The 20,041-nt window shown below is 64.1% G+C and overlaps 2 protein-coding genes across 6 annotated transcripts in view; one reads left to right on the top strand and one right to left on the bottom strand.

Annotated features, from left to right (window-relative positions):
* TMEM175 (transmembrane protein 175) overlaps nt 1–2,774 on the top strand; it is a 29,371-nt gene extending 26,597 nt beyond the window's left edge. For both annotated transcript variants that reach the window (XM_086705685.1, XM_086705684.1), the window contains one exon: nt 1,162–2,774. In XM_086705685.1, the coding sequence (XP_086561811.1) occupies nt 1,162–1,816 (655 nt within the window). In that variant the 3' untranslated portion in view covers nt 1,817–2,774. The remainder of the gene's footprint in view (nt 1–1,161) is intronic.
* On the bottom strand, nt 2,166–15,232 carry DGKQ (diacylglycerol kinase theta). Of its 4 annotated transcripts, XM_086705681.1 has the most exons (22): nt 14,832–15,232; nt 12,279–12,358; nt 11,487–11,586; nt 11,011–11,096; nt 10,794–10,919; nt 10,351–10,576; nt 10,093–10,193; nt 9,736–9,974; nt 9,553–9,643; nt 9,378–9,432; nt 9,198–9,259; nt 8,658–8,808; nt 8,195–8,233; nt 7,457–7,572; nt 5,687–5,838; nt 5,295–5,443; nt 5,018–5,196; nt 4,546–4,646; nt 4,234–4,380; nt 4,031–4,142; nt 3,801–3,953; nt 2,166–3,572 (listed from the first exon to the last, which is right to left on the bottom strand). In XM_086705681.1, the coding sequence occupies exons 1-22, from the start codon at nt 15,109–15,111 to the stop codon at nt 3,471–3,473; spliced, it is 2,847 nt and encodes a 948-aa protein (XP_086561807.1). In that variant the 5' UTR covers nt 15,112–15,232; the 3' UTR covers nt 2,166–3,470. The 4 variants fall into 4 exon arrangements, 3 of the variants coding, with proteins under 3 accessions (XP_086561807.1, XP_086561808.1, XP_086561809.1); XM_086705682.1 differs by lacking the exon at nt 5,687–5,838 and having other exon boundaries at nt 5,425–5,443; XR_015250670.1 differs by lacking the exons at nt 2,166–3,572; nt 3,801–3,953; nt 4,031–4,142 and having other exon boundaries at nt 4,245–4,380; nt 5,295–5,523.
* Between the last annotated feature and the right edge of the window lie 4,809 nt (nt 15,233–20,041).

The raw sequence follows: 20,041 nt of genomic DNA, 5'->3' as shown, positions 1-20,041 counted from the left end.
CCCCCATCCCCCATGCCAGTCCTCCCCCCACCCCTGTCCCCTGTGCCCACCCCCGGGGCTCCTCCTCCCGCACCCTCTGTTCTCATTTTTCCCTTCACTGTGCTCCACCTGATCTGCCTCTTCATTCTGTCAAAGTTCGAATTTTCGTTCCTGCGTTTTTGTGTTTTGTCTGCTCCCCCACCCCCCGCCCGGAAATTTTTCATTCTTTTTTAGACCCTTTTGTTTCTTTGGCCTTATTTCAATACATCCTTATTTTGTTGGACGTGTTACAACACTGTGATTTTGCATTTTGTATCTGGTAAACTCTTCATTTTCCTCATCCTCTCTTGATAGCTTTTTCCTACTGTAACTCGTGAATTTTTTAGAAATTGGGAGCGAGTGTTCACTGGTAATCTCCGAGGCCTAGACCTCAGGTTCCAGAATGATGTGGCTTTGCTCCTGCCCTGTGGCCAGGGCCATGCTAGCCCCAGTTCCCTTGCTGAGTGGAGGCACGGGCCGGCTGAGGCTGGGGGCCCAGGGGGCTGTGTTCCTTCCTCCACTCAAAGCCACCGTCCCAAGGACCTGGGGCAGTACCCCTGGCTCTGTCTCTTGCCCCTACCTGCAGATCCTTGCAGCTCCCTCCAAACCCCCAAACACACTTGTAGCTTCCCACTGTGAGGGCGGCAGGTTCTCTGGGCTGTGCGACTGGGGACATCCGTGGAAGGGAGAATCCTGAGACATGCCTTACAGTTACTCCTTACAATAAAGTGCAGCCCAGATCTGAGAGCCATAGAGGCTAACTGCCCCCCCCTTAGATCTACGGGACTGCTGCCCGAGTTGATTGGATGGCCACAGGAGAATGGACAGACCTCACGAGCACCCACCTGTGGAGGCCAGGGGGGCTGTAGGCTTGGGACCAGGGCTGCTCACCAGCCCGGGGCTGTCAGCAAAGTGCAGGCTGGAGTTAAATTTGAACTTCAGATGAACGTATAATTGCTTAGTATACTAAGTGTGCATGTAGGATACAACAAAAGCGGTCTGTGCCCTTTATGTGAAATTCAAGTGTGCCTGGGAGCTAGGTGTAGCCCGCCTGACGGGGCTCGGGATGGGGTGGGGGCTGTAGCCCAGACCTGACGCCCTGCGTTGAGGCTGTTATAAATGCTGTGTGTTGACCATCCTCAGCGAGGACAACATCCCGGACTCCAAGGACGTGAAGGAGAAGTTCCACGGCAGCCTGGTGGCGGCACTGAGCGTGTACGGGCCACATTTCCTGGCGTATTTTGGCTCCTTCGCCACGGTGGGCCTGCTCTGGTTTGCCCACCACTCGCTCTTCCTGCACATCCGCAAAGCCACGCAGTCCATGGGGCTGCTCAACACACTGTCGCTGGCCTTTGTGGGCGGCCTCCCGCTGGCCTACCAGCAGACCTCAGCCTTCGCCCGGCAGCCCCACGACGAGCTCGAGAGCGTGCGCGTCAGCTGCGCCATCATCTTCTTCGCCAGCATCTTCCAGTTTGCCATCTGGACCACGGCCTTGCTGCACGAGGAGGAGACACTGCAGCCCTCGGCACGGTTCGGAGGCCGGGAGCACGCGTTCATGTTTGCCAAGCTCGCGCTGTACCCCTGTGCCAGCCTGCTGGCCTTCGCCTCCACCTGCTTCCTCAGCAGGTTCAGCACAGCCATCTTCCACCTCACACAGATCGCCGTGCCTTTCAGCTTCCTGCTGCTGCGTCTCCTCGTGCGCCTGGCCCTGGCCCTGCTGCGGGCCCTGCGGGGCCTCCCCCTGCCGGCACCAGGGGGCCAGGACGACGTGCGGTCCCCGCTCCTCCCGTCTCCCTAGTAAGTTCCACGTTCTCCCTGCCCCAGCCTGCAGCTGGCCCACTGGGGCTTTATTTTCATTGTTCTCTTCTGGCACCCTCGGGAGGTTTTCCACTTTGCAGAGTCCGGCAGCAAGTTCACTCCATATTGTGCGCGCCTGTGCCCGTTTCGGTCCTAGGCCCGCGTTCTCCGTCAAGCCGACCCACACGGACGCTGGTAGTCGTGTGGCTCCAGGGGCAGCTGGGGGACCACAGCCTCAGCCCTGGAGGGGGCGTGGGTCCCCACCTTGGCCACCCTCCTGCAGGCAGAGCTCCCTGGCAGCTGCTGGGCAACCCACCCTGGTCACTAGGCACAGAGAACACAAGAGCAGGTCAGCAACGCCCAGACTGTATTTATCCTGGGTATAAATTATGATTACATTCAGGTAGTGACAGGTACACACAGGCCCTTGGTGCCAGGCCCACACTGCCCCATTTGGGCACACAGACGCACTTAAATACAGAAGGACAGACTCACCCTGACCACCACATACAACCACAGACCAAAACCAACACCAAGGCCTGCAAAGCAAAATAATTACACCAACAGGGACACAACACACGGCTGTGTGCTGGAGGCACATGACACGAATGTTCTGCTACAAACGGCCACTACAGTGCATTTGTGCAGTTTTGGCAGAAGCTTGGGGGACGTGGCTGGCAGGGCCGAGCCAGGACAAGAGGGACAGGGGGTTCATGGGCCTTCCTGGAGGACTCAGGAGACACTCCTCCTGGGGCCAGAGGCTGGACTCCACGGGCCGTCTGAACTCTGCTTGGTGGAAGAACACCGCAGCGGTCTGCCCCGCAGGCCTGCCCCACGCCCCTCCTGCCACGTCTCTGCCGCCACGAGCAGCAGCAAGGGGACCCACGAGCCCGGTCAGCTGAACAGATACTGGGACTGATTGTTGACAAACAAGTGATTAAAGCTGGCTCTTCCCACTTCATGCTTTGTAAACTTCCTCTGGGTCTCCCGGCCCAGGCCTGCCTGGATGTGTTTCCGGTCCCTTGCAGGCACATTCTGCCCCACCCCTGTGAGGGCCCAGCTCCCCTGCTCTGCTGCTTCCTGGGCACCACACCACCATCTTCAGGCTGTTGGCCAAGCCCATCTGGTCTCAGGGCCAGCCCAAGCAGCTGGAGGTGCAGCCCAAGCAGCTCATACAGTGATGGGGCCAGGAGACAAGGCACCTTCCCCAAGACATAGCAGGGGCCCCTGCCCAGCCCTCGGTGGCCAGGGCATCCCAGGTCTGTACCGGGTGCACCCAGGGCCCACAGAGCTGGCTGTCCTATAGGAGCATCCAGGGAGATGGCTTGAGATTCAGTGCTGCCCACCTCAACAGGCTCGGGGCGGGGGGCGGGGGGGGCGGCGGCAGTGAATGCAAAGGGAGAAGTGCCTGTGCTACCCAGGATGGTGATGGTGGCCTGGACCCCAAGAGGCGAGAGCGTTGGCCAGCCAAAGCCCCGCACCCACCCTGTCACTGGACCAGAGGCCAGGGGAGGAAACACCTGCCACCCACCCAGCAGCTTCCACGTGTCACAGGGATGAGGGGGAGACACGCCACAGTCAGAGCTATGGGCAAGTCCATCCGTGGCTGGCTGGCTGGCTGCTGCTGGATACACAGACCGTTCCAGGGCTCTCTGCTACTTGGGGTCCCCTTCGGGGACAGGCACCCCATCTGCTCGGGCATCCTTGGGGGTCCCAGCCTTCCTGGGTTTCTGCTTGGTCTTCCTGAGCATGTGGACCTGTCCCAGAACCAGTCAGGACAAAGGGCTGGGTGATACTGCAGGAGCTATCTCAGCCCGCTTCCCGGTAGCTTCAGTCTGTTGAGCCCAGGGGGCCTCAGCGTGCAGGCCTCCCGGTGTTCCGGGACAACTGGCTGCTGCAGCAGGCACTCGGTTGGCCACGGCCTCCCAGCACCACACCCACCGCCCCGCCTGCTCAGGCCCCGCCCAGCCCACCCCGGTCCCTACCTTCGGCCCCGCAGCTGAGATGATCATGTGCCCGGGAGCCTGGATCCAGGGCTCGCCGTCTACCTGCACGGGCGTGGCCTTCAGGAGAGTCACGCGGAAGTAGGAGCCCTGGGCGATGCGGATGCCCGAGCGCAGCCCGCCCTGGACCTGGCCCTGGGAGAAGAGAGGGCCGGCTGGGCTCAGCGGCCCGAGGGGCCACACCGGGGCCCACCAGGCCTGCCCGCACTCACCATGTGCATGACGCCCGTCACCCCCACCACCTCCAGCAGCCCGTCATCCATGCGCGGCTTCTCAAACCTCGAGTCGCTGTCCGAGCCCCACAGATCGGCCCCCGAGCCCCAGCTGCACCGAGGGAAGGGCGCACAGGTAAGAGGGGCGGGGCCGCACGAGGGCCTGGAGCCCCACCTGCGGCCAGAGCCCCAGCCACTGGCACCTGGGGATGTTGATGAAGATGAGACCCTCGATGCTGGGCAGCTCCACCTCCCGCTGCTCCACCTGGAGCCGAATCTCCCTGTGCAAGCCGCGTGAGTGGCTGATCTTCTGCAGCCCGACCCGCACGTACACGCCCTTGTTGTGGAGCCTGCGGGGGCGTGCACCTGTCAAGGCAGCGCCCTCGCCCTGCCCAAAACGGCCCCCAGGTTCCAGCCCCTACCCGCCAGTTCCCGCTGGCCAACCCCAGGAAGGGTGCCGTGGCCAGGGGGCGGCCCAGAGCAGTCCCGGCCCCCCCTCCTTGCCCCTCCAGCACCTGCTGGTGAACTTGCCAGGCTCCTCCTCCCGTGCGTGGTGGAAGTCCAGGCTTAGCTCTGCGTCGATGCCAATGCCGCAGTAGTTACTCATCTGCACAATCTGGGGACAAGACAGTCTCGCGTGGCCCTGGTCAGCCCCCACTGGCTGCTCTCCACCTTCCCCCAGCTGGGTCCGGCCTCCTCGTCTCCAACCCAACTCTGTCCCTGTTGTTAGGGCTGCTTCTGTCCAGTGACTGCCCTGCCCGGTGACCACCAGCACCTAGGAGGAGGTAGGCATGGCACGTGGTGCCCACGAGGATCACAGCTGGCCTGGGATGTCCCCAACAAGTCACTGCTCTGACAGGGCCTCAGCTTTCCCAGTAACCGGGATGGCACTCGCACCTACCCCAGGTGGTGGCAGGGACGGGCATGAACCCCCCAGCCTGCAGGGGGCCCAACGGATGCCACACTCTCGCCAGGGCACACGGATACCTTGGGAGGCTCCACATCTGCCATGCTGTTCTCTGCACCTCCAGCCTCCTGAGCATCCAGCAGGATGGTCCAGCGGTCCATAAGCACGGCGTCAGCTTCGTCCACCGACACCAACACGGAGAACGGGTCCTCCCCACTGTAGCCCGCTCCCCAGCGGAGGACCCGGCCAAGGTCATTCCCTGGGACACAGGCAAGAGAAGACTGACTCTCCACGCCCACCTACCCACCACCACCCCCAGGCCTTGACTGAAGCAGGGGATGTGCTGGCCGAGCCCACCTGTGCCCAGGGGCAGGATGGCCACAGAAGGCTCTGGGCAGGCCAGATGGCGCCGCGTCTCCTCCAGGGCAGCGAGCACCCAACCCACAGTGCCATCCCCACCGCATACCAGCACCCGGAAGCAGGGCACCTGGGAGAACACGTGGAACCTGGCAACAGGGAAACAAGAGGTGCTCTTGCAGCCATTCCTATGCAGGTGCACAGCTGGTGGGAGCAGGAAGTGGAGACCCTGGGGCAGAAGGGGGCTGCAGTTCATCCCCCACACACGATGGCCTGGAGGGTTCTGACACGGAACCCCAACCTGTTCCCTTTGGCCTCTCAACGGGTGTGTGCAGGCACCCCTCCCGGAGCTTGCCAGACTGAGCAGCGCAGCGGGGGACCACTAGACTCACCCAGGAAGAGGCCCCCCATTGGTCAGCTCAAAGACCTGGTGAGGGTTCAGCAGCTTCCGGAAACTGCAGAGCAGGTCGCGGCCCTTGAGGCCTCCACTCTTGGGGTTCACAAACACGAGGAGGGGGCAGCAGTCTGGGGGCAGGTTCGTGTGCTGACAGATGGGGCGCTGGGTTAGGGCAGGTTCCCAAGGCCACCCCACGAAGGCAGTGCCTGGTGTCCCCCATGGCACTGTCCGGGCAGTGACAGTCCTCCAATCTGGGGCCAGCCCCCTCCCAAGGAAGGCGCACAGAGGTCCAGGGGGCCACACGGCCACTCCCACCTTGCCGCTGACTGCTCAGGGCACCCCCTGCGGCAGAGGCACCCATAGTCGCTGGCCAGCAGAACAGAGATGAGGCCCGCCAGCCTGCAGCTCTGAGCACAAAGGCGGCGCCACACCAACTGTGACACTTGTCCCCAGACCATGCCCGCTGCCTGATCCACGTAGCCCAGAGGCCCAGGCTGGACACCCACGTGGGACTCTATCTGCCCCTACTGGAGCCATGAGGCGCACACCCCAGGAGGAATGCAGCTCCCAGGGCCCCCACCGACCCACACGGCAGCCAAGAGCAGCAGTCGGGTTCACAGAGTGGCCCCGTGTCTCCCAGTGTGGGGAGTCCACCTCCCAACAAACCACCCTCAAAATACAGTGTCTGGAGACAGTGGTGGGGGGCTGAGGTCCCCATGATGGGGAGGATAGGGGAGCTGAGGTCCCCACAATGGGGAATATGGGGGGCTAGGGTCCCCACAACGGGGAGGATGAAGGGCTAGGTCCCCACGATGGGGAGGATGAGGGGGCTAGGGTCCCGACAGTGGCGAGGATGGTGAGGGCACTGGGGTCCCTGCAGTGGGTCTGGGGTCCCCACAGTGGGAGGTCCTGGGTAACAGGCACAGGATTGGCCATGGCTGAAGGCCAGGACATACTTGGAGTGACCCACAGGGCAGAGCTGCTCGCTCACCCCTCACCCCTCACCCGCTCACCCCAAAGCAGGCAGCTGCCAGGAGGCAGAAGGTGTGTCGGCACTTCCCGCCTGGCTGACAGCTGTCAGAGACCCTGACCTGCACACACTGCACCCTCGTCAGGACAGTGGGACAGCACTGGGTCCCGACCCAGCTCAGGGTAGGAGAGGGCAGCCAGGACCAGTCACCCACCCAGTCACAGACACTGAAGTCACTCTGCCCTAATTCTGCTTCACCGGGTCAGGGGTCTGGAGTTAGGGCTCAGGGACAGAGCAGCCACAAACCTCTGGTGGGATCCTGGGGACCAGCAGAGCTGTGGACCAGAGGGTACTGCAAAGGCACAGAGCGTAGGGCGGGACCTGGGGCTCCGGCCCCTCACCCTGCCCTGCCCTGCGTGATGCCCACCCTGGCCCTGCACTCACCCCCAGCTCGCTCTTCTGGACACAGCCTCCAAAGTCAGGGAGCCCCACCTACTGGCCGGAGGTGGCCCAGGGTGATGGCAGGGGTCCCCAGGCCTCCCAAGCAGGGGGTATGGGGCCAGGGCCCAGTGACCCCACAGAAGGCAAGGGCCTGGCAGGGTGTCTGCACACACACAGCCTTTGGGAGGCAGCCGCCACGGGGCAGGCGCTGCGTCCTGTGGTCCTCACGCAGGCCTCTCACCCTTGGACCTCAGGCTCCTCCCTTGGTGTGAATTTAGCCACCACCCTGCACGATGGACAAACCGGTGGTGGGAGCCACGCCTCCCCAGGTGTCCCCCCAGAGCACCCACTCACCAACACATCTGGAAGCACCAGGGCAGTGAGCGGCCGGCCATGCACAGCCGTGTCCCTGACCAACATGTACAGTCGCTCCGCCTCTGCAAAGCAGGTCACGTCCAGCACCACTGCACCTGTAGCAGGTGCACTGTAAGCTCAGGCCAGAGCCTCACCTTATCCCGCAGCCAGAAGGGCCCCTGGCTGTGCCATCTGATGGCATCCACATGACCAGGACCACCTTTCTGTGGAGCCTTTAAAGACGGCGAGGCTCAGAGACAGGACGTAGTAGGTGGGTGCAGGTAAGGCCACCAGGAGGTGGGATGGAGTGGCTGGGAACACTCTGATCCCTGGCCCACTGAGCCTGCTGGGACCTGTGGTTTGGGGCGGGGGGGGGGGCACCCACAAGAATGGAGAACAATGATACTACTGACGACACACAGAAGGGACATGGGGCTCGTGGTAACGAATCCTCCCACTTTTGGGTAGATTCGAAGTTTCCATAAAAGAAGCTGCAAACCGAAGGGCAGAACAGGTTTTGGAGAATACGTTCTCTACACCTCAGTCACGTTTTAGCTAAAGTGTTACAGACCTGAGGCAGAGAAAAAAACAAACACATGTTTCCCTTGCCCGTGGTTCCCCAAGAAAAAGGTCAGGTTTTAAACAAAGCGAGACACAAAAACGAGGACAGGCCTTTCCATCTAACTCTAGGGAATGACCTTTGGCCAAGTCTGGCTGTGGCTCACGGAGGCGGCTCACCTTGGGAGGAGTAGACGTGGCTCACAGACACCAGTCCAGCTGCAAAGACAGGCTGTCATCAGGGGAGCGCCCTGCCCCCCGGGGTGCATCCGCCCCCCCCTCCCCCCCCCCCCCCGGGCACGTCCACCTCAGCACGGCCACCCCAGGCAGCCCCACCCTGCCCCTCAGACCAATGCTGCTGCCACTTCGCTCACAGGCAGGTTCCCAGTGAGTCCCTCCCCAAGTCAGAGCCAAGGGCAGAAAAGGCAGAGGCTGGAGCTCAGGAGTCTCAGAAACCCCTTGGCAGAGGTAAGCAGTCTGGGCCCTCGAGGTGAGACCAGAGGCCCACCGAATGGGAGTCAGCTCAGCGAACGCTCAGACAGCAAGTGGCGGGGGGGGGGGGGCATAGCAGCCCCCACGGCCTGCTCTCTGAACCCCTGGTTGCCAGCAGCCAGTAGCCCCAGGTCAGGCCAGGCAGTCACACCTTTGGTGGCCACAGCCTCGTCCAGTAGGCTGCCATAGTCCTGGGCAGACAGGCCAGGAGGCAGGCCACCAACAAACAGGCGGACGTGCGGGGCCACAGCTCTGCTCTCAGCCACGTAGAACCGCATCTGGTTCATCTGCCGTAGGGACGTCTGCAGGAAGGGGGCGGGACGCTGAGCCGGAGCACAAGGGGACAGCACCAGTGCCCAGCCCCTCCACCCCCCTCATCCAGGAAAGGGGCCCTTGAAAAGATCCCGCAGGATAAACAGAAAAGGAAAGGAAGAACACACAGGCTTCCTTCCTTGGGACAAGCCACTCAACTCCCCCGGGGGGAGGGGGGGAGAGGGGGCAGGGTCTGTGGCTCTAAGCCCCACCTTCCAGAACAGGTGACATTAGGATGCGGACAGACCCACCAGGCCCAGGGGGGTGGCACTGCCAGCCAGGAGGGACATGGTGTCCTGGGGGCAGACCCTCACTATGAGGTAGAGGCCACGGCCAAAGCCTGGCAGCTCCTTGGGGACCAGCATTCACCCCCAATGACCTGCCGGATGTCACGAAGCCGGTGGAGCAAGGGCTCTTCATCCGCCAGCACCGTCCGCTGGACTGCAAGGGTGAGAGGCGAGGCCTGTGAGCACCAGGCACCAGGCCCACCTCTGCGAACAGGCCCTGGGGCGCCAAACGGCCGGTCGGTGGAGACAGCGACGGCAGGCCGCTCACTCACCTTGCCTGCTACCCATGAGCACCTCCACCAGCTGGAAGCTCTCAGGACCCTCGGCCTGTTGGGGGGAGGGGGGGCAGAGTTTGGGGGCCTCAGGCCTGGACTGCCCACTCCCCCAGGACACTCACACGGGGCAGCCGGCCCGGCAGGCTGGCCGGGAGCACTGGCGCGCACGCACCTGGCGCCCGAGCAGCGGCAGGACCTCCAGCACCACAGTCCGGGCGGTGCTCTGTGCGGTCACGCGGATGGACACGTAGGCCACACCCACCCTGCAGGGAACAAGCTCAGGAGCCTGGGTCCCACGGCCCCCACCCCTCCCAGCTCCCGCTGGCGGACCCTGGGCCTCGGGCCTGGGTCTCACTTGAGCCAGGCAGGGTAGATCTTCAGGACCTCCTGGGTGCGGGGCAGAGCACGGATGATGCAGGCCTCGGGCACGGCCTCTCGGGCCCCCGGGCCCCGGCCGCCCTCCTCCTCTGCAACCCCACCGCTCCAGGGTCTTCCCCGCGCCCCGGTGTCAGCGGCGTGCACAGGCTGGGGGAGCGCCTGCAGCTCAAAGTCCCGAGGGTCCTCGGCGACGTAGTAAGCCCGCAGCGCTGCCTCCTGCGGGGAGAGGGGGGGGCAGATGTGGACAGGAGCCATGACCATGGTGTGTGCCCAGAAGCACTCCCGGGAAGGGGCCCTGCTGCAGCCACTGGGGGGGATGGGGGGGGGCTCTTACCAGCACCTCCTCGCTCCTGGCCAGGCGGGGGACAGTGATTACTCGAAAGTGGTTTCGCTGCAGGGCATCATTCCCATCAAAGACCTTCAGGGTCTGCTTGCCTGCGTCAGAGAGAAGTGCTTATGAGTCCCTGGAGTGCGGGACGGGATGGCAATGGGGCAGGACGGGGCTGGGCACAGGACAGGTGATGGCATGAGGTCCGGGGGGGGGGGGGGGGGGGTGGGGGGGTGGGGCAGGCAGCAGCTAAGAGGCACTTACTGGACTCCGGTGGCAGCACCTCTCTGCCCAGGCTGGTGGGGGAGCTTCCGTCCGCGCCATCGTCCCCCTCACCTGGCTCAGGGGCCGGGCTCTCAGAGATGCGGAAGCAGTGCATCTTACTGAAGTTGCGGGACAGCAGGCGCACGCACGCGGGGGGCAGCACCATGGTGTGCAAGCGCCCAAACGTGCACTCGGGGGCGAGTGCGGTGGAGCAGACGGAGTGGGCCTGGGGGGCGGGGCGCGGACGGCCCTCAGCCATTCTGCGGCGGCCCGCGCTGGACACTCGGGTGGGCAGCGCCACCCTCGGACCAGACGGGTCCCCCCGCCCCCAACCGAGTGCGAGGCAGAGGACGAGGATGGAAAGGAGACACCCCCACATCCCCCAGAACCCGGCCCCACAGGCCCCGCCCACCGCACCCCTCAGGACCCCCGCCGCACCCCACCTGCACACCGCACCACTCGCAGCGCACGCCCGCCAGCACGTCGGAGGAGCCGCACGTCTTCCTGCACACCTCGCAGCGCGCACCCGAGGGCAGGTTCCCCTCCCGCCAGTGGTGGTGGTGCGTGTCCTGCGGAGGGGACCGTCAGTGGCTCAGCCGGCCCCCAGCTCGCGCCCCTCGCTTGCCCCCAGGTTCGGAAGATCCAGCCCTGCACACTCACGTGGTCCCGATGCCCGTCCCGGTGGCACTGGCGGCAGTCACTGCAGGCGAAGGGCACACAGTCGGGGTGAACGTGCAGCTCACACACTGGGGGGTGGGCAGGGTTAAGGGCCTCTCGCCGCTCCCCACGGGCCCTGCCCCCTTCTGGCGGGCATCTCTGACAAGGCTGGATCCAGACCACATGCTCTGGACCCGCTTCCTTTAAGCTTCCTCACTGCTGGACAGGGGCCGTACCCGCCCCCCCACAGACGGCTGGAACCAGCGTCTCCTCGTATCTCCCTGCCTGGCCCCCTGCACCTGCCTTCCTGTGCAGGCAGCTCTAGAATCCATGAACACCGCCCCCTCCCCCCCACCATCAGTGCCCAGGACCCCGCCCCACCTCCTGCCCACCACCTCCACCAGCCACCTGGCCCGGGGGAGATCAGGAGCCTGGTGACCGGCTCAGTCGAGAGGGCAGCCAGGCAGGCTCCGCCGTACCTTCGCAGCGGAGGGCGGGTGCCTCCAGGCCCTTACGGCACACGGCGCAGAACTTGCGCTTGTAGAGCCCCCGCAGGCCGAAGCAGTGGGCCACAGGGACCTAGAGGGAGCAGAGCTCCACCTCAGCCTGGGGCCTGCCCGCCAGCACCCTCACCTCCAATCCAGGCCCCCAGGCCTGGACCTCTGCATCCCAGAGAGCCCCCATGGCCACCCACACCACCTGCCTGACCCCTGCAGTCCCCCCAGATCCGCCCCAGCCCCTCTGTGCCCCCCAGGGGTCCTGTTGGAACCCATTGCCTGGCACGCCCACCTCTCCGCTCCCCCCATGGTCCTTGCAGGACCAAGCGTGGGCCGCTCCCAGCGGCCCCGAGGTCAGGCAGCCCCGTCTGCAGAGAGCAGCCCTGCTGGTCCGGCCCAGGCCTGATTCAGCTGTACTGCGCAGGAAGCCTGGGCCCTGGCTGCTTCCTCCAGGCCTGTTCCCCCGCCCCCATGATATATTTGGGGCAACTGGGATGAAGTGCATGCAGACAGAGGCCCACCAACAGGCAGGAGGAGCAGGGCCGGGTGCCAGGGACCTCAGGTGGGGGGCAGGGCGGAGGGTCACAGCCGGCGGGAAGTGAGGCCCGGCTGGTGCCCGGGGAGGGACTCGCAACAGGGATGCGGTCGGCATCCTCGGGGCCCAAACCAGCGCAAAGGAACAGTCCCACCCCATCCAACCAGCCAGCCTGCCTCCCGGCCCAGGACTCGCCACCCCCGCTGCCCACAAGTCTGCTAGCCCACACTCGTACGCACTCGGACCAGGCTGGGCGCCACACTCGAACAGGGCGTCTTCACGTGCTTCAGGCATTTCTCGTGGGACATAAAGTTGCAGACTGTGGGATGAGAGCTGCGTGAGTCGGCCCCCGACCCACCGGGAATCGAGAGACCCCAGGGCCTGGCATGCAAAAGGGAGGCCTTGGCAAGCAGAACCACCGAGGGCCAGGGCAGTGCACCGACCTCAACGGGCCCACTCTGCCGGAGCTGAAGGGGGGTCGGTACGGGCTGAGTCACCGCAGCCCACGCCCCAGCTCTAGCCCAGCCCTGAACGATGGCGCAAGCAGGTCCCACCATCTCCACTGTCTCGGGGGCATGACAACAGCCTCACCCCCAGAAGCGCCATGGACACCCTGACCCTCCGCCCCGCCCCACCTCTCATCCCCAGAGAGCCCAGAGCCGGGATGACGGCGTGTCTTAGAATCCTGTGAGTGGCCCCTGCCCCTTGCACCAGGCCAGCCCTCCTTCCAATGTGTGGATCCTGAGGGGCAGGCAGGAGAGCAGGCGTCTCTGCACATCCCCCCAGACCAGCTTCACCAAGGACATCCTTCCCCCACCCCCAACTCTAAATATCCCTAACTCCCCCTCCCACCCATCATGTGTCTGCTGAGACCAGAGCTAGCCCTGTGACGGGCCAGGAGCCCGAGGCAGGCGGGTGACCAGCCGAGCCACAGCTGCCCTTGCCCCTGCCCAGAGGCTCCAAAGGCAGTGAGTGCTCAGACCTGTGCTGTGCCCCCGAGGGCCACCCATCCTGGGGAGGCCGCGGAGGCCACTAAGACAGGAGGCCCAGAGAGCCCAGCCAGATTAAGGCCCGGAGATGGACAGGGTGAGGGGGCAGTGCAAGAGAAAGGGGCCTCTGGCACGCATGCAGCGGTGAGGGGGTGGGGCGGGGCTGGGCCCCCTGGGCTAGGACAGGATGGACAAGGTTGTTGGGGGCTGGGAAGTGAGCAGGTGGCAGAGGGACTCCCCAACACCACCTTTAGTGAAAAGTGTGACCACAGGGGCCATGACACAACCCGTCCCACCCAATCCCCAGAAGGACGCAGACAAGGCCCCCCACGGGCCAGCAAGGGCAGCCCTCAGTCCTGGCTTCAGAAAAGCCACAGCAGGCTGGGGTCAGAGAGGAGTGGGGAGGCAGAGGCGGGGTGAGCACTCCAGCTGGCTTCCCCTCCGGGGCGCGCAGACCAGCTCTGTCCTGGGCTGGGCAAGTGGCACCCAGCCCCCTCCTCTGGCCGGCAGAGATAGCACCTGATCACCCCACATCCCACATCCTGGGTGCTCCCTGGCAGGGGAGGAGGCTCTTCCTCCCACACCCTCATCTGGTCCCTCTGCTTACCCAAATTACCAGCCCGTTCTCCACAGAGGCGGGGAGAACGTCCACGCGGCTGCCCAGTGAAGGCTTCACATCGTCCCCAAGCCCCGCTTCTTTCCCCGAGCTGCTTCACCCCTTATTCCCAGGGCCCCACTTATGAGAGGCCACAGCCATGAGGGGGACCCTGGGTCTAGCCTCAGACCTGGAGCTGACTCAGCTACACATGCAGGTCTCCCACCTCAGCGAGTCTCTGGCATGGGAGAAGGTAGGGCGCTAAATGTCTCTGATATGAGAGAAACCAGCGGTGACTCCCCCCATGCCAGCTGGCCAGGCCACCTGGTGCAGCACTGGGGGATCAGGACAAACATGCCATTTTCTTTGGCAGAAGGCCCAGCCGCCTCCACCTGGTCGAGCCTTCTCTGTAAACCTTAAGTGGTCCCTCTGTCCCCAGAGCCAGAAGCCCCAGAAGCCTGTCTTCCTGAGTGGAGCAAAGGCTCTCCACCTGCCACTCTCCACACCCCTGGGCAGCTGTGGTCCTCAGGGCCCGCCCACCTGCCCTGCTGCGGGGAGCAGGACCCCGAGAGAACAGACCCTGGAAGCTTGCACCCTTGCTGCCCGAGAGTCAGAGGAGGGAGGGCCGCCTCGCCCAGCCAGCCAGCTTGGCAGCTAGGTGGGAGTCCTGTTGGGGCATGCTGCACTTGGCCCCTGTGGGCAGCAGTGTGTATGCAGGGCAAGAAAGGCCCAGCACTGAGGCACAGGAGCCAGTGGCCCAGATCAGTCCTGCCTGTCCACACTGCTGCCCTTGCTGCCCCAGCTGATGGCAGTGAGGAGCCCAGAGCAGCCCCACCTGCTCAGGGTGAACTGGCCTCATCCCCCAGTCACTGCACCTGCCCCACGTAGCCCACAGTGCTCTTCTCCCATTGAATCCCAACCCAAGTGAGAAAGCCCAGGGGGCACAATTTTCCTGAGACCCACAGCCCTGGGGAAGGGGCCGCGACCACCTGACACTCCCGAGCCCCTGGAACTGCCAGTCCTTATCAGCTCCATGGAGAGGTTCTGGGGCCAGCACGATCCTGCCCCGTAGGGTAGGCGGCTCTGTCCAGAAGACGCTATCGCTGGGAATACACAGGTCAGATGTGAGGAGCCCGTTCTGGGCCCGGGGCGGGGGGGGGGGGGGGAGGAGGGGGACTGGGGTCTGTGATGGGGTCGCGGGCGCTCACCGTCGCACAGGAAGCCGGCCAACCCCCAGATGAAGTCGGAGCAGAGGTGGCAGAAGGTGGGCTTGGTTAGCGTCACCTTCCGGAAGCTGTGGCCAGTCGCGGCGGGGCCTGGGGGCCTGGCGCCCGTCCGCTCCGGGCCCGACCCCGACCCGGGTCCCGGCCCCGGTCCCGGCCGCGCGCGGCCTCTGCCGCCTAGCTCCGGGCTGGAGGCCGGGCTGCCCGGGCGCGGCGAGCTGCCGCCGAGCCAGGCGCGAGCCCGGGGCTCGGCCGCCGCCGCCATCCTTGCCCAGGGCGGCCCGACCCCCGGCGGCGGGCGAGAGCCGGGTCCGAGCTGCGGGCGAGAAGGGCCGCCACCTCCCCGCCGACCTCGCCGTCCGAGCCGGTCTTCCGACTGCGCCCGCAGCCACCGCGCAGGCGCGAGCCCGGGAGGCGGGGCCAAGTCGGCGGGGGCGGGGCCCGGGGGCTGGAGATGGGTGGGGCGGTGGGCCTGCTGGGGCGGGGCTTGGAGAGGCGGAGCCGGGAGGTGGGGCCCGCGGGGCGGGGCGGAGAGAGGAGAGGGGAGCTGGACTGCCTCCGGGGCAGGGTCCGAGCCCGGGTGGAGCGGGGACCGCGTGGGGAGGCCCGGAGGGCAAGGGGCTGGGGCTGGGCTCCGGCCTGCGCCCGAGCCGGGACCGGGTTCCACGCACGCAGCCTCCCCACGACGCCGACGCGAGGCTTTTGCACCTGCGGCGCCCGGACCCGCGCCTGCGCAGGCGGACACCTCCCACGCGACACCCGGATCCCGCCAGTGGTTCGCAGTTGCGCGGGGCGGCCGGGCGAGCGCGCGGCAGTGCTCAGGGGCCCGAGGGTGGGGTTGAGAACCAAGGCCTTCCTCCCCTGGGTGTCTCCGCCAGCCGTGCGTGGACGACCCCGTTCGCTGTGTCTTCGCACGCGTGGGCCCTGCCTCACCCGGAGTACCCACAGGCCCCGGCCCCTGCCCCTGCCCTCAGCTCAGATGGGGACCTCATGAGGGTCCGGGCCAGCAATAGCCACTGCCTGCATGACCCCCTCCCCACGCTGACGTTGCTGCCCTGCCTGTTCGCAGATGGCGCCCCCTCCCATCAGCTCCCCAGTGGGAAGCCTGAGGGGCCAGCATCCCTCCCTCTGGGCCCTGGCCTCTTGCTCCCGTGGGGGGGCGGGGGCTTTCGTGACCAGCTCAGAGGCCTCCTGGACTCCTTCCTGGTAGGAAAGACCCGCCCCTACCGCACTCCCAGGGAAAGGAATGAGTTCCACCCGCCAGCCCCGCCCGGAAGGCTGGCTACGAAGGGGTGACCCGGCACGCACAGCTTTGTTTTGTCCAGGTGGCGCTGGGGACGTGTAGGGGACGTGTCCATGAAGGTCGCCCTGACCCCATTTCCTGCCAGCACTCCGGGGTCCTTCTTCTGTGGGCCTGACCGCAGACTGCAATGCCCACGGCCGAGCTGGCAGCTGTGGGCCAAGGGGCTTCTTGGGGGGCCCACCTGGTCCGCACCGTGCCTTCCTGGGCGGCTCTCCAGCCAGGCACCCACCCGGGCAGGATAAGAATGAGCTGCAAGGAGGGACTGGCCAGGGGTGTAGGGAAGGGTAGAGCCCCAGGGTCCCAGAGGAGCAGAAAAGCAGGGTGGGGGACACAGCCGGGGGAGAATAATGTCCCAGGAGAGGGCGTAGTGACCACAAATGCTACGAAGGAGCTGGCCGGATGTGTGCAGGGCTTGTGGAGGGAGGGACAGAGAGGGTTACACTGCCCTGGTTGGCTGAGGGGGTCCAGGTGCAGACAGCAGAGGGTGAGGGAGGGCAGTGCCAGAGTCGGGGTCCCGAGAAGGCAGAGGATGCCGGCCCTCAATCCCAGGAGGGGGCTTCATTTGTCCAGAAACTTCACAGAGCACCCGCTGCACATCCCAAGCACTGGGCTGGCGTGTCTGCCCTCCTGGAGCTGAGTTCTGGGGGGGACCGACAACAAACTGAAAAATAGCCTGGAAATGCCAGTTTGTGTCTTGGCGCCACCTGTGGTCGGAGGGAGCCAGGACTGAGTGCCCGGGAGGGGCAGGCCTGGGGCGGCAGGAAGGCGCCCCAGCAGAGGAAACAAAGGGCTCACAGGCCCTGGTCCTCTCCTGGTCTCCTCGTCCCCCCCCTTCTGGCTTCAGCCCACCCAGCTCCCCAAACCGGCCCTCAGCCAGGTGGCAGGTCATAGGTGAGGGCCGGGCCAGAGAGCCAGGCCCCAGAACCGACCTGCCTCTTGGCCCCGAGGGGACTACGACCCACGTGCCTGTGAGAAGGCGGAGATTTCTACGGAAGACCGCTCCACGGGATCCAGACTACCGCTGACTTCTCAGGAAACAGGACTGAAGGATATATCTCTCTCCGTTCGTGACAAAGTGGAGGGCGGGGGCAACACCGTGAGAAAGGAAATCTCGTGTGTCCGGGTCTGCAGAGCCACAACTGTGCTCTCTGACACAGCGTGTCTGTGAACGTGGCAGACACACGCTTCCACCAACCTTGCCCCCAGCCTCTTGGAACACCTTGCAAAATAGTCGCCAGCTTCTGGCTGACGCTGAAACAGTCTCTTCCTGGAACAGGGTGCCCCCCGAGGATCTGGGGGGCCCGCTCCACGTCCATGCTCCTGGGGATAGCTTCGGGTCCACAGGCTGTCTCTCTCCCCTTCCCACCCCCCCACTGGCTCGGTCGGCTCAGGAGCCGTAGCACAACACCACGGGCTCGGGGGCTCCAACAGCACACTTGACTTTTCATGGTTCTGGAGGCTGGAGGTCCAAGACCGGGGGCCGCACGGTCAGGTCCTGGTGAAGGCTCTGTTCCTGACATGCAGACTGTGGCCTTCCCACTGTGACTCCCTACGCTGCCCAGTGTCTATAAGGGCACTTAACCCCATCCCACGTGATTCACCCTCAGAGGCCCTGCCTCCAAATACCAGCCCATGGGGGTTGGAGTTTTGACACGCGAATTCTCTCCCTGGAGAACAACCGTCTGCTGTCGAAGCCACCCAGCTTGTGGGGCTGTTACAGGAACCCCGTCAAACCAGGCACAGAAATGGGCCAGCTGCACGTTATTTGGTGACCGCCTTCTAAACCTGTTTTATTTTGAGCTCCGCTCGTGGGCCTCCTTGTTGCTGGTGCACAGTCACACAGAAACGGCTGTCCTACTGCAGCTGTCACGGTGCCTTGTGTCTGCTGCTAACGGGCTTGCGCACTGGTGCCAGACCTCGGCTGCTGTGTGAAATCCCTGCAGGAGCTCCGATCCACGGGTTTGAGATCCACGGGTTTGAGTGCCACGGGTTTGAGTGCCACGGGTACACACGCCCGCGGGAATGACACTGCTCGGCCGTGAGACGTGCCATGTTCACCTTAGAAGATAATCCTGGACAAGAATAAGTCTGCACAGAAGTAAAAACGTCCACGTCCGCCAGCGGGTAGATTTCTCCGTGTTGCCCGTTTGTGACAACCCCAGACACTAACGGCTTCCGCCGTCTCCACCTTTCTGGGAGGGGTGCAGACGAACTGGCTGGTTTTCGCTCCTGCCCTTGGTGGTGAGGAAGGCCCTTCCCTCGTCCCGGACTCCTCCGCCCCCGCAGCCCTGCTCTTCAGTATCCTGATCATTGTGTTTTGAGCACCTTCTTATTGGTTCGTAGTTCTCCACATGTTTATTATTTTTGCCGGCTACAGTCTGTAGGTGGCGTCCGCGGCCGCCGGGCTCCGTCAACGCGGGAACACCGGCTCCCGGGGAAACGCAGGGTCGGCTCCCTGGGAGCGTCGGGTCACGTTTTCATCCGCGGCTCAGCACAGAGCCGTGTTCGGTGCGGACTTCCGTCTGAAGACACTTTATCTAACACGTGGTCGACCCGTTCACACAGAGTCCCCACGCCGGCGTCAGCGGACCTCGCGCCCCGACGGAGCCCGCCTGACACGGGGTCTCCTCCGCGGGCACATCTCGGCCTCTGGGGGGACTTGAGCGGCACGCGGCGGGGGCGGCGGGGGCGGGGAGGGGAGCCGTGTCAAGCCGTGGAGTCACCAACAGAAAGCACAAAACTGCGGGAGACGTCGCGCCAGACGGACAGCAAAAAGGACCCGTGTTTACAGCGTGAGCCCAAGCGAGGAGACGGGGCGTGGCCTCCTGCCGCCTCCGTCCGGGACGGGACGTGCCTGTCCCGACACTGATTCCTCGCTGCTCTGTGCGGTCCCCGGATGACCGGGAAAGCGCCGGCAGGGTTAGTCGTGGGGTTACCAATGAGCGTCCGCGGGCAGGTGAATCGTGACTGGAGCATCCGCGAATATCGAAGCTTGACCGCGTCAGCTCCGCCTCCCCCACGCCAGGATGGGCTTGTCACTCCTTCACTGGTGGCTGTGGGTGAGGAGGCCTTCTTAAGTTTTCGCCTCGTCCCACTGACGAGCCTTTTCTTTCTGGTGAGGGCCTTTGCGTTCTGTTCAAGCACCCGCCTGCCCTCAGGCCACGGAGATGCTCCTGGCTCCGGAAGCATTTGCCTCCCCCGAGGCGGCAGGCCAGCCCCTGCCCGGGCAGTGTGGGCGAGGCAGGGTCCCCTGGCCGCCCCCTGGGGAGCATGGTGCTGAGCCTGTCCGGGTCTGGGACAGCCTCTCCCTTTAGGAAAGAATGCAAATTATGATACAAGTAGATGCGTATTTATTCAGAATGAGAGAAAAAATAATACTCTTTTAAAAAATTGACAACAGCACAAACATCCCCAAATCCAGGAAGTACAATTTTTATTCATAACTGCATGGCACTCCACTATGACACATTTATCATCTACATTTTTTATTGTCTCTTCCTTTTTTATGTTTATTTTTTATTTCTGAGAGAGAGAGCACGAGCAGGGGAGGGGCAGAGGGGTCGAGCAGAGGAGCTGAAGCGGGCTCCGTACTGACAGCGGTAAGCCTGATGACAGGCTCGAACTCACAACCGTGAGATCGTGACCTGAGCCGAAGTCAGATGCTCGACTGACGGAGCCCCCCACGTGCTTCTATTGTCTCATAACAACTTTGAGATATTACTTTCCAAGGACAAAAGAGAAGGAGAACGCAGTGTGTCTCTAACGCAGCAGATTGAAAACAAAATGATGACTTCTCTTTTACAAAAGTCCTCACTTGACAGCTCATTACTCGCAGCTCATATCCATTGTTACGACCACAAATTTGGAGAGAACTTTGACGAGTTTCATTTAC

The sequence above is a fragment of the Puma concolor genome, chromosome B1 (genome assembly GCF_028749965.1).
Source record: "Puma concolor isolate L17-30 chromosome B1, mPumCon1.1.hap2, whole genome shotgun sequence".
NCBI classification, from domain to species: domain Eukaryota; kingdom Metazoa; phylum Chordata; class Mammalia; order Carnivora; family Felidae; genus Puma; species Puma concolor.
The sequence above is the reverse complement of the archived record's forward strand: the minus strand, read 5'-3'. Positions and strand labels throughout refer to the sequence as shown.